General features: G+C 35.6%; 1 protein-coding gene across 2 annotated transcripts in view; it reads right to left on the bottom strand.

Moving 5' to 3' along the window:
* The window catches only part of SLC12A7 (solute carrier family 12 member 7), a 70476-nt gene that overhangs the window by 32654 nt on the left and 23988 nt on the right, over positions 1–13834 (bottom strand). For both annotated transcript variants that reach the window (XM_065627214.1, XM_065627213.1), the window contains exons 6-9: positions 11185–11315; positions 7205–7446; positions 4599–4810; positions 714–881 (exon numbers count right to left, since the gene is read on the bottom strand). In XM_065627214.1, coding sequence (XP_065483286.1) covers positions 714–881; positions 4599–4810; positions 7205–7446; positions 11185–11315 — 753 coding nt within the window. The remainder of the gene's footprint in view (positions 1–713; positions 882–4598; positions 4811–7204; positions 7447–11184; positions 11316–13834) is intronic.

Raw genomic sequence — 13834 nt, 5'->3', positions numbered from 1 at the left:
GCAATGAAATCCTAACCACAGGCTCAGATACAATGAGATATCGATAAAAGAGCCTGAAGTAGAGAAACAGGAATAGTAGGGGACAAGAATATAAAGGGACAGCTCTGCCTGGTATTCTAGTAGCAACTTCATATCAGAATTCTGTGTTGTTTCTTGATAATACAATTGCCTTGAGCTGGGACTTATAAAGAAAAATTTCTCTGGTTATTTCAGTCAAATGTGACCTGAAGAAAATAATGTACAACTAATCTAACCTTTAAGCTTGACAAAAAGGTTTTTACTGGTTACAATTGCAAAAAAAAAAAAAAAAAATATTGAACACTTAAACCACAGGTAGTTCACAGCTTAAAAACCTGAAGCTATCACTTAATACTCAACTGCACTCTCATGCATTTGAAGATTAAAATATTATAAAGGTATGCATCTTATTTTGAATAAGCATTTAGTAACACATGAAGCTTTTGTTTTCTTTCCAGAATAGAAAAATAGCACTTAACTCATTGTTTAAGTCCTATAATCTCTTAAAATAACCAGCCACCAGCTATGTCCCTCTAGCATCTGAAAGTTTTAGGTACATAAAACTTGGGACATGTGGACTAGCAATATTATTTGTCATCAACAAAAATACATATGCACACACACAAAAAAAAGAGAAAGTCTTTTTTCAGGTATAGGTACACATCTCCTCAATCAAGAAAAATAGTTGTATCTACCTGTCACAGATGGGAAATAAATCCCTACAAGCATTGTGAAGTAGGTCATGATGTCTGTAAAAACATAAGGGAGTCCACCCATTTTTGTCTCTTCTGATCCAGCAACTGATGCCTGATTTTTTTTCTCAAGTATTGATCCTTTTTCCGAGTAGGTGCTCCACAGATTATCTACAAGGGCAGAAAAAGACAATGTCATCTCTCTGTTTCAGGATATTAAGTATTAAGAAAGTAATAATCTTATTAATCAGATGGCTTTTCTTACAGAAAAATCATTATGATTCCCAACATTTCCTTGTAAAGCCAAGAACGCAGCAGCAATATGATCAATAACAATTGTAAATGGTGGACAATTCCACCGTATGCCAGTAGAATTGCAGTAGTGTATGGGATGCATCATACAAGATCTCCTCTTCCACTAAAGACAGATTTACTTATAGAATGAAATTCTAATATATTTGTAGAATGTCCACTTACATTGCACAGGCAATTTTCAGGATGTATCGTGAACAAATAAGGAAACTATTATCTCCAAGTTCAGGGAATCTTAACATATATTAATATTTCTTGTTGTATTTTGAGGAGCAGGTCAAAAATGAAATGGTATTTATCATTAACTTAAGCTCTTTGTGACCTGCTGTACAGAAGAACCCTGGACAATAGCTCAGGACTCAGCTGTTCATGGTAAAGGTATTCCACACAGTTACAAGAGCAGAGTAACCAGACTCCAGAAAAGAATTGATAAGCAAAACAAACCAACCCACAAACACACCAAAAAGAAAAACAAAAAACCCAAACCACAAAACCAAACCATAAAGCAAGCAAACCCCAGCAGAATGTAGCTCAAATTCCACAAACTAAGGATGCTTGTTTGAATAAGATTAACTGGTCAAAGTACCAGTAGCTTTTGAGAGCTTTCATTTGTGGAAATACAGGTCGTGCCCCTTGACAAGATAGTGAGAACATACAACCCTGATTTTATTTTAAAATGAGACTAGTTGTCCTACCACATGTGAGGAAAGAGTAATTACTCTCTGTCTCTGTCAAAGAGCCAAAGGATTTTACACGACAGAAATAAACAATTCCCATGGATTGTGAAGATGATGGATCTGATAGCCGATTTATCAGCCATCCAGTACAACTTAAGGGAATTAAGTACAGTTATTCTAAGCCTTCGTAATAGCAAAAGTTTACCTTGAGCACAACAGATTACTCTGGATCTCCTTAAGTGGCCAAATATAGGGTACTCATATCCAGATTTGTAATAGAAATCTTGCAATTGGTAAGCAACATACAACATATCTAACCCAACAACATGCTACCATAACGTAGAACAATGTTGATAAAAGCTGTTTCCAGAATTCTTTCATTATTGTTAGGGCCATATGCATGGGCATGTTTGGTCAGCTATTTGTAGAATTATTTATTATTGTTAGGACAACATTGACAGAAGGTGTACAAGAGATGCATACGTACTCTACACAAATGCCTAGTAAATGGTATGAGGACTTATCAAAAAACTTCCTGAGACACACAGGCATATCTGAGTCTTCCCAGCCACTGCTCCAGAAACTTAAATGTGCAGACTCTGCAGCTGCAAAGTCTTCACACAAAGCAGAACATACACCATCAGTGGAAGAAAATCCTCCTTGAGAAATCTTTGCCAGTCATGTTCAAGCTTACATTAGGTATCAGAATGTGTGCTCACACTCCGCAAGCAGGACAGGCAATCCACTTAAGTCTTACCACTACATGACACTGGAATAGTGAAATGCACTTTTATTCAGTGGTGCTAGTTTAAAGAAGTGTTAATCAGTGAAGAGAACCAGAGCACATTTTTCCAAAATTAGAAAAAATTCATACTTAACCTGGAATCTCCCAAAATACTGAAAGACCTGAGGTGCTAACTATGAGTTTATCTGAAATAGTATTGCTACCGAAGGACTGAAACATGACAAACATAAGGCCAACTTTAAGAGAGTTTCAGAGATATCAGAAAACTAAAGGCTCACAAGAAGCATCTGCACATGAACAGTTGACAGCAACAATAACAATGGACAGAAGCAGGAAACACACGAGTTATCTTTGAGTTCTGAAAAAAAAAAAAACCCCACACAGCATCTATTCACAGGGGGATTTTTTCCTTGAGTTTTGAGGAACCGGGGAAATCTCAGCTTAGCTTTTGTAAAGGAAAGTTGTCAGAAGTATTCAAGTTCCTTGTGGGAAACAAAGGATGGTGATCTAGTTAATTCAGTCCTACCTGGATTTCCCATATTTTTGAAAGATTCTTCACTCAATAAATCTATAGTAGCCATGGGATAAGAGGAAAATTCCTCACATGGATAAAAAGTGGTTCAAAGATAGAAAACAGGTAAGAGTAAATGTAAATAAAGTTTTATAATACAGGAAAACCATGAGTAAACTTCCACAAGGATAAGTAGCATGATGTAGCCAGTGGTTTCCAGTACACTCAAACAGCCTGGAAAAAGGAGCTATTGGCAAGGTGAGAAAGCTTACTGGTAATACTCAGTTATTCAAAGTTGTGGAAGTAAAACCAACTGCAAAAAACTACAGAAAAACCACATCAGACTCAGTGACTGAAGATAAAGCAATTGATGAAATTCGCTACAGGTAAGCATCAAGCATTGAACACCGGAAGATGCATCCCTCACACTGAGCTTTCAGCAGACTCCCCCCAGTTGTTAGAAAGCTTAGCATTACATGACAGTAGAATAGTGAAATGCACTTTTATACAGTAGTGCTAGTTCAAAGAAATGTTAATCAGTGAAGAGAATCAAAGCACAGTTTTCCAAAACAAGAAAAATTAGCACTCAGCCTGAAACCTTCAAAAGCAAAACATCTTAAAGCTGCCACAGTAGCAAAAATTCAGAACATAGAGTTGTCTTCTGAGTTGCAGCAGGAAATATTCAGGAAAAACTGTAGATATGCATGTGGTAAATTATAAAATGTACAGAACAAACCCCAAGTCACATTTCTTGTGACAAATATTCCAATCAAAAGTAATTTCATTTTTCAATGAGGAAAATGAGTGACTTCTTTAAAACAAAAATTTTGATGCTTCATTTAGTATTTTATTATGTATTTGTACACTTTATATTTGATAATATAAATTGAATTAATTACTATGGCAGTAGTGACTGCCTAGTGTCCCTAGGTAGAGTTGCATATTTATTTAAGTCAAATCTTATTTTAAGGGGAAGCAGGGGAGATGTATCAGAACATCCATTTCATCCCCAGAAACAGTGTTTGTACACAATAGAATCCAGTACATGTTCAAAATGAATCTTATGTCCCAGAGCAACTGGAATCCCAAGCTGCCACAACTATACAGGAATGTAAACAGAAGAAAATATATACGTTTTGTAGAACACCTGTCCAAATGCTAGACTAGAAGCTAGAAAGACCACTTTTCTCCAAACCCATCATTAACTTGCTGTATCACATTGGACAAGCCACAGGACTTTATTCCTCAGTGCACCACCTGTAAATTAGAAAAAAGTTCTCCCTTGGGAGAGTTTGAGAATGTGTTAATGAACAGCTTATTGAAATACATGTATCTGGCATACACACTTTAAAAAAAAAAAAATAGGTGTAATAAACACTTTTTTTTTTTTTAATAGAATCATGGCCTTTGAGGGAGTGCCTATAAAACTGAAATGACCCCTAAATTAAAGCATTTGATACTAAGCTTCTAAAACCAGATGGAAACTTTGTAAGAGTAAGCATAGTCCAGATAGCAATCTTTCACACAAAAAAAGATGGAGAGCTAAAGCAGTAGTAACAGGCTAGACCACTACATTAGTGAACAGCTACAGGCCAAATTAATGATGTCCACAAATTTTCAAATCACTGTGCTTTCCAACTTACCAGTTAAAACTCCACTCATTATTCCTGGAATCCCTTGGATTTCTGTTACATTATTGAGACTAAAGTAGTCATCACATGTTGCATTAAACAGAGAACTGTCACAGAATAGGCGCCACAAAGTTGTAGTCTTTGTATCATTATTGCTTTCAGTAAATTTGGCACAGACATCAAAACTGCGTTTTGATAACGTACGGTTTCCAAGGAGACAGATACTATAAACAAAAAATAAAACAGTGATATTTCAATATAGTGTTGTGCATTAAACCATTTTTTTGTCCATTAGATTTCTTCAGAAACCTGTTATATACAGTACCTATCTTACAACCTATAGTACATCTACTGAAACAGTATATAGTATCTGCATATAAAATGATTATCAATAATCTTTAAAAATCAAACATTTCTACTTTAAGGTATTAATAGTTATTTCGCCTTCTGATTTGTTTTTTAGAAAATAAAAATCAACTCAAGCAGCTTGGCCATTAAATAATGGAAATCATGATTTATCCAGTCCTACAAGAAAGAAGTGAAATTGAGAAATATTTAATATAACAATGAGCCTGACCAAGAAAATACAAAAGTAATACTAGGCAAGTATCTCATATCCTTTCCTGGCAAATAAATATTTTAGATGGTCCTCAAAAATACTAAACTCCAAAAAGGTAGGAAATAAGCCAGCAGGGTTTAACAGCAAAATTAAAAAGCATTGATAGGAGTACAAATCAAAGAATCACATAGCAGGAAGAAATTAAAACACTCAAATTAAAGAAAGAGAAGAGTTTGCAAAAAGCAAATTCCTAACAGCAAAGAATATTAAGGATCTAGGAACATTGCTGAGCTACACAAAAGATGTTTAGGAGATATCTATTCCAAGGTTGCTTAATAATGAAGTGATATAAAATAGCTAAGAAAACAAAAGAAGGAACATCAAAGAAAGCATCTGTGTTGAGCAGGTAAGTCAAAGAACATGTAGTACCCATCTAATACTTCTAAAGGAATTCAGTTAAGCAGCTGATAAAACAGTAAAAGCATACCATTTGGCATTACAAGTATACCAAACCAAGCAGAATACTGACCTACTGCAATATCCCATTTTTGATGCCAATTAAGAATAGATACCTCAAGAAGAATATAGGACACCACTATAGCTTCAATTACATTTAAGTTGAGCAGGTTTAACAGAAAGCTGTGGCTTTCTGCAAGGGATCATCTTGCCACTGGCCTTGCTAGTTTTTCATTTTAAATACTATTGATTTGGTGACCATATAGCAGCAGGGTGAGTTGATTGCCCATGGAAACTTCTTCCAGTTTGATTCAACTGGGAGATCATGAGGTGAACTACTTTACCATCTATACAGTGGCCAAACCTAACAGAGGTTAGTGATGCCAACCTAACTAACAAATTAAGTGGAAGCTGGTCTTCTTGGTGATCAGCTCACCACCAGATCAGCTTTACCATAATATAAAACCACACTCTCATTTTGAGGCAGACTGGCTGAGGTGTGGAACAATTACATTTATTGGAATATAACCTTTATTTTTGTTTTCCTCAAACAATATTTCACAGCAACAACCAAAGATAAGGTTTCCAGGAACTTGATAATAAGCCTTACCTATGCTGCATATCCAGATAAACCCACGTTTTCCTATAAAGGTGACTAAAAGATATCAGTATTTCCCTACTGGGAGTTACAGTTTTAGAAATTCAAGTTTTCTTCAGAAAAAACATCAGTTTTGGATGCACTTAATTTTTTCAATAGAAGACTTGATATAATTTTACAGGACAGTCCACAAATACCGCTTTAACACTCAATGCATAACACAACCATCAACACTTCAAAGTACTATGGAATCTGTAACAATCACACAGCAAAGGGTAACTTCAGTCTTGCATAACAAATGGCACTTTGTAACAAAAGTTACCAGGCTATTCTGCTAACGTGTTAAGCAGTATCATTGTTTTCTCTCCCGACAGCAAAAGATGCACAAAAATGCAACTTGCATACTGATAACTGGACAAAAGAAATAATTCTCAGTGAGCTAAGAGAGGTACAAGCTGACACTGTTTAGAAACACTATGCCAATAAAATTTGATTTTTATTAAGAGGAAGGTAGAAAGCCTTTCTAAACACTGCAATGTCTCCATTTTAAGCAGGGAGAAATGAAAGTTTCAAAAATTTCCTCATGACAGAGAAAGTTTGAAAGTATGTTTTTTTCAGAACTACAGTTCATAGCTACAACATTGTCTTGAAGTTTTTACTTCATTCTGTAGGTTTTTAGTTTTAATCTTTATCTAAAGCAGCTATATTTACTGTCAGCAAAACTGCCTTCCTGTTCTTCATGTGCAGATGGGATAACAGCCAGTAACTTTAAGTACCAAAGAACATTTTCCAGATTATCACATCTTATAAACAACGAGAAAGATTCAGACTGGTAGGCTCAAAATAACAAACAAGCACATAATTGCCCAAAACACATAAAACCTACCATTGAAGCCAATGTGCTTGTATTTCAAAGTTTAGCTCAAAATGTGAAATAGTTACAGTAGCTATTTGCCCCATACACTTTTTTTAATAACCCACACTACTTAAAGATATTGCACTTACGGAAAGTCAGGTGGGTCAAAAGCAGTCTTAATTACTCCAGCATATATGGCAATGATGGAAAGGATCACACAGGCAAGGAAGACCAATGCAAGTTTGTTGACATACTTGACTCCCACAAAAACTACTATGGCCATCAGAATGATAATGCATGTTCCATAAACTCTCATGTTGTTCAGCATAGCCTTTGTTTCTTCACCAACCTCTTCTGCTTTAAATATAGCAGCACTTGGAGAAATGTAAGTCTGCAAGAGATATGGCAAACTATCATTCATGTAAAAACAAACATTTTATTAAAAAACAATTTACTTGAACTTCAAAGTCTAAACTTGTAATACAATATCAGTTTTATTCTTTCACAAACCAGTTCAACCAGATGGCATAGGCATTTAGAAAGTGTAGAGGTAAAAGAAAGGGGGAGGCAGAGATGAAGAAAAATTAGTTTTGAGAATGAGGTACTGTTTTCAGTCCAGCATCTTCTCTCCCCTTTAAGAGTTTCCACTCCTTAAATCCATGACTCTGGCTGACAGGAAAAACTAGTATGGACCTGAGGGGGTAAGAGAAGGGTGGGGTGAGTTGAAAGAGGCCATTGACAGGAAGGAGGAAGAGAGGAAAAAAACAAAACCACACACACTAGCTCAAATCAGATATATCTTTTGATTCATTTCTTCATTTGAAGCATTTGCTGATTAATAATCCCATTGATTGAAACAAAATATGAAGAGCCAAACAAAATCATAATTAAAAAAAATGTTTTCAGTACTATAGCCCCTGCACTACATTTCATAAAATTTGAACAAATACACCTTAGATATCATCCCTTGAAAAACATTTTATGGCAAGATTATCTTAATTTTCAATCTGAAGTTAAAACAGCACAATTTAAGATTAGTGTGACAAATCTTAGTCCTGTGCTAAAACAGACAAACTACTGTAACTTTGAACAGGATTATATTATTACAGATCTCAATTCCCTAAAATCTTTTTCTGAGTTCTACCTGAAAAGATGTTGGAAGCACAGTTTATAGGACTCGCACTGATAAGTGCAAATGAAAAGACAAATTCTGACCTATAGTTCGAGACATTTGTATACTACACTCCATGATAGAGATATCTTTATTCCTTCTACCACCTTTACCAAAAAAAAAAAAAAAAATCTCTGCTCACCTATTAGGGGAGTATTGGGTCTTGAGGCAACTCCACTCCTTCAAAACAACTGTTAAACCTTAAGTATCCTTAAGTAATTTAACTTCTAAAGGCAGGAAGAAACTTTGAGCAGGAAGCTATCCCGATATGTTCAGAACAAAAATCCAAAACAGAACATAGGCAATTCTTTACTAGAATTTTCTTTAGATTTAATTACTTTTAGCCAAATTTAAATCTAGTAAATTCATATTTACTAGAATGCTAGAAGATATTATAATTGTCACATCACCATGAAAGAAAACAAAAAAGCAAAACAAAAATCTGATTACAGAGTATTTACATATACTTATTAGAGAAGTCCAACATTGTGATGTTGCAGAAATATCAGCCCCTGTATGAAGGTACTCTGGAAGGTTTTCTTGTGCACATTGTTGCTCTGCTTCTCACAGCTTTTGCTGTGGAGAGCCATGGCAGATGATTGATTTCTGTCCCTCTAAATAATCCATGTCCCAGTGCAGGTGAAGAAAAAAAAAAAACACACCACACACAACACACACACAAAACAACACTCCCCAAAACAAACCAAAAAACTTGTGCCTTGTGGTTAGGCTGTTCTGAGGTCTTCTGCTACATATGACATCCTTGGATGCTTTTTACTTTGAATTCCATAACTGAATCCCATACAAGTTAAAGTCAGGATGACTCTTAGGTAGGGAGAACATGGCACCAAATCCAGTTCACAGTGTGACATGGTGCTAGTGTTGTTAGTATAGATCAGATCTCACAAGCTAGCAGTAGTGAGGGAGGACTATCTAATTTCAAAACCAAGCTGCTTTGAATCTGTGACATAGGTCACAGCAAGTAACAAGAAGGAGGATTTCTGAAGTACCTCCTGTGCATACCAGCACAGTCTGATATGATGACCAACAACTGTCTGGCCCCTCCTGGATGAGGCAAAGCCACAGTGGGTAGGTCACTGCCATAAAGGCAGTCTGACACAGTGTCTTTACAGGAATGTGAAATTTCAAAGTCAGTAATCTGAAAAGGAGGAAGTGGGATAGATTCTTAATTCCTACCTCACAGGAGACATGCCAGTCATGTTTTCCATAACCTTTCATCGGGCAGCAGCTTTGCCCAGTGCACATGGCAGTGCTAAGTAATGTGGAAGCTGAAAGTTTCTGCAAGTTATCCTGGGAATGCTTGTCTAATGCCAAGCCCACAGATTTTCATTTGGAAGAAGGAAAGGAGTCCTCCTAGAATCCTCTTACTGAAGGAGTAGTTACATTTATATAGTCCTAAAATTACATTCGGCCCTTTGAAGGCAACTGCGAGGCTGATGTGGCCCCCGGTGAAAATGAGTTTGACACCCCTGTCCTAGATCTTAAGAAAACACGGCTTAGAAGGACTTTTGCCATGCTTAACTCGAGTAAGCAGTTCTTCCAACAGAAATAGAGAGCCACCTGTGTATGTTGACTGCTTATAATAAAGTAGTTGCCAGATTTTAAATCTTATAATCATGATCTCAAAACCAGAACAGTAAAATGGAAAACTAATTCCAGTAGATAGAAAGTAAATGGAAAATGCCCTGAAGAGCTCACTAAAGGCATACAGCCTGGGAAAAGTCAAACAAGATATATATCGAGAAGTTACAAGCAAGAAAAAAAAAAAAGTTGAAGAGAAAAAGGATGGGTAATACCACAAAACCCATATCCTTCTTAAAACTTGTGAGAATCACAAGGAAAGCAACCAAAACCTTCTTCTGTTAGAAGAAAAAAAATGAGTAAGATTTCATTCAGTGTTGAAGAGAGACTCCAGAGCAAAAAAAAAAACAAACAACACACACCACTGAATCTCAAGATGGAATCTTTAGCTTTTCAATTCCAAGCCTAAGGTGACCTAAAGGAAGTGCTATATGCATCTGTGCATTTTTGTTTGGAAAAGCAGAGGAGGACATACAACACAAAAGCAGCATAATATTATGGATAAAACTTTTTTAAAGTTTGCTGCAGTTCACCATGAACATATGCAGACAAACATTTAAAGAAGAAATCAATTTCTTCACATTTGTAAATTAACAATTTTTTAAAACTGACTTAGCATCACTAAATCCAAATGACATTTCAGAGGAGCTAAAAGTAGGTATTGACAACTATAATTTAATCTGCAATCTAATGTGATACTTCACTAAGGACTGCACTATCACTGATGGCATTTTATTTTCATTTTTGATATGAAAGTTGTAGTTTTAAGTAGGAACAAAAAAAAAATCATTGAATTAAATCTTAACATGCCTCCAAAGTCTGCCTGTTGATCTGATGTTATTTCTGCAAAAGTCTACTGAAATATGTCCTATTTATTCCTTATTTCCCATTTATATCTCCAGTTTGATCTCATACCTTTAGTTTTGGAATTTTAGATATGTCTTATTAAAATTAATATAGTTTTCCTTACAACTCTCTACATGTATAGTATTGCAGGCATAATTCATGGGAACATTCAGTATTCAGAACATGTTATGAAAAGGTGACAGATATATTGTATCTAGTACAAATTAGTAGATGTCAGTTAACAAATTCTGTTTCCTACTTTAGAACAAATTTACATCAAGAAGCCTTTATTTTTGTATTGCTGACCACAATTTTTTGAACTTTTTCAAATAGTCACAAGGAGAGAAAGAATAAATATTGACATACTGGAAATCTAGTATCAAAACATTAAAAGAAAAAAAAACCCACACCAAAACACCAAACTCGTATGCATTTTAGGCCACGTGTGTTCCCCAGCAATCTCCCAAAACAGACCAAATAGATTTAATCTTAAGAGAAACTAGTACTTACCAATAAAATTTCAATGGTACCAAGAATGTACATTGCTCCTGCAAAGGTTGTACCCAAGTAGAAACAAAGTCCCACTGCTCCACCAAACTCTGGTCCTAAAGACCTTGAAATCATGTAGTAAGAGCCTCCAGCTGTGAATTTAACAAAAACAAACACACCCAACAAACTCAAGGCCTTCAGATTAAGGACAGCAGTAGAGAATAAAAATTTGAATCACTCAGTCAACATAATCAAGATAAATACTGCATGCGCCTCCATTGAAATGTTCACACCAAAATGTGGGAAAGCAAGATGTGTGGTTCCAGCTACCTGGATGATAAATGAAGATCAATACTAACATGACCATCTGGACAGTGAAAGAAATAGTACTAACATAATTAGATCATATCAAAATATAAAGAGCCTTGAACAGATTGTGTTGAAGTACATTCCTCATAATTGTAAAGAGTGATAGCCCAGACTTGTGAGAATAGTATCTTGGGCTGGATGACCACCTCCAAGTGCATGGGATGTGTGAATGTCCCTGGGCCTGGCCTGTGAATGAGTAGGAACGTAACTGAAACAAACATAAGAGTGTGGTGTGTTTTTAATAACAATCATTGGAAAAACATCTTATGTAATATCTTAGTCCAGGGCTGTATCTGTAAATCCTATACATTGTCAGTGGCTAATAAACAGGGCCTCAGCCTAGCTCAGCTCTCTGCTCAGCTCTGCGGCCTTTCCTGAACAAGATCTCTGCCTGTGCGTGCATCTTTTTCTGCGTCCCAGTGCACGTCGTTCCTCATCGCCGCACCAAAATCTGTATTTAATGTCTATATATGAACTAGGCTGTTAGAACATACACTTCAAAGTGAAATGAGGAACAGAAAATAAATGCCAAAGAGGAAAAATCCACAAGCTAAACAATCTAAAAGTAAAGTATTAAGAAAAGCATGTACAGGTACAAATATGTGCAACAGTCTTTAGTTTCTAACCTCAAGCTGCCCATAATCGCACAATAAACTTCCAGATCAATTTCTTTATGAGATGGGGACAAAACAGGATTCACTAATGCATTCTTTTTCTTTTCTGTACATGAAACCATTACCACTTTCACTACAGGTATTTTTTTCAGTACCATTTTAAAGTGTTAGGTAGAGATTGCTTTTTCTTATCTGCTCATACTATTCATTCTGCCCCTGATTTTTTCAATTCTCACTCATACTTCCCATATACATGCATCACCTTCAAGTTAAGCTACACCCCTCTCCCATTTCCCCTGTACTATTTCCCTTTCAATAAGGCTCTTACTTTCAAGCTTTTTCTCTCTTTAGTATCTAGACTTTCCACTCAACCCCCTCAAGGCATGCTCCTCTCTAGTTCTCTCTCCATCTTCTCTTAATTTCATTATGTTTGTCCCACTCATGAAAACTGATGAATAAAGAGGAGACAAAGAAAGAAAGAGTTGTATTTTAAATAAACATACACCAGCCTTATGTAAAATTAGTCTGCAAATAATATGCTTCTAATCAAAGGGCAGATTCTGAAACAGCTTTTCAATATGAACAAATGAGAAATTAAAAATTTATGATTCAGCACCAATCCTTTTACTAAATACAATGCTGTTGCATATAATGCTAAGAGACAAGATCCTGCTGTTTAGGTCTCTTTCAATCCTAGGTTCCTATCCATGCTTTCTGCCTCCTCCATATATTCCAGCAGAAGCAGCATTTATCTAAAAAAAAATTGTACCAACAAAAAAAGAGAATGAAGACCTGTCTAGTGTAAAAACTGCAAACTTCAAATATTTCTGTGACACTCAGATGTTAAGCAAAACCTTTACAACAAACTCTAAAAATATGAGCGATAAAGGAGCACAATATTTTAGTTATCTGGACACTGATTAGAGTAACTACATTTCATTATAAAGTATTTGTAGCAAAATTTTCTATTGTATTTATACTTCATACATAGCACTGTATCCATGAAATGCAACTATTCTACACCTGTGCAAGCAGAAGCATTTACTTTTACCCAACAACTCATGCATCAGTTCTGGAACTCCTTACTAAGCTGGAGAAGCTCTGCAAGCAAGGAATCATTTTAACTTCTGTTCATGACAATGTCTGAAGACCAATATTATTATTTAATGTGTTGAGAAACTGAAAAGAGCTTCAAGGGCTAACTGATTTTGCATCTAAAAAAAAAATTCAGTTTCATAACTGAAAAGGAACAAGTCGATCTATTTATCCTGAAAATTTAAGGAGATAAGCATTAACCAGAATGCTTATATTGAGATTTCTGCCAGCAGACTGGTTGTTACTCTTGCAGAAAACAACATAACTAGCTCTAGTGTTTAAAAATGGAGTCCAGGAAAATTCAGGTTAAAAGCACAGCCTATTTGTAAAGACATATGCTTTGCATGAAGATGAGTCTCCATTAGTTCAAGTTATTTCATATATTTCATTCAAACAGAATCAAATGATTGATGACAAAAATGTGCTACAGTTTGTAACTCCCAGAAAGTTCAGTTAAAATATTGCATCTCACCCTAAAAAGTCATTTATAAGTCAGTTAAAAGAAAATAGGTACTTGACACAAAAGCATTACTTCTGATATCTCAGACTACAGTAATTTCTTATCCCAGCTTTAAGCTTCCAGAATTTGACTG

The sequence above is a fragment of the Caloenas nicobarica genome, chromosome 2 (assembly GCF_036013445.1).
Source record: "Caloenas nicobarica isolate bCalNic1 chromosome 2, bCalNic1.hap1, whole genome shotgun sequence".
Lineage (NCBI taxonomy): Eukaryota > Metazoa > Chordata > Aves > Columbiformes > Columbidae > Caloenas > Caloenas nicobarica.
Note: the sequence above shows the minus strand (reverse complement) of the source record. Positions and strands in the feature narration are given on the sequence as shown.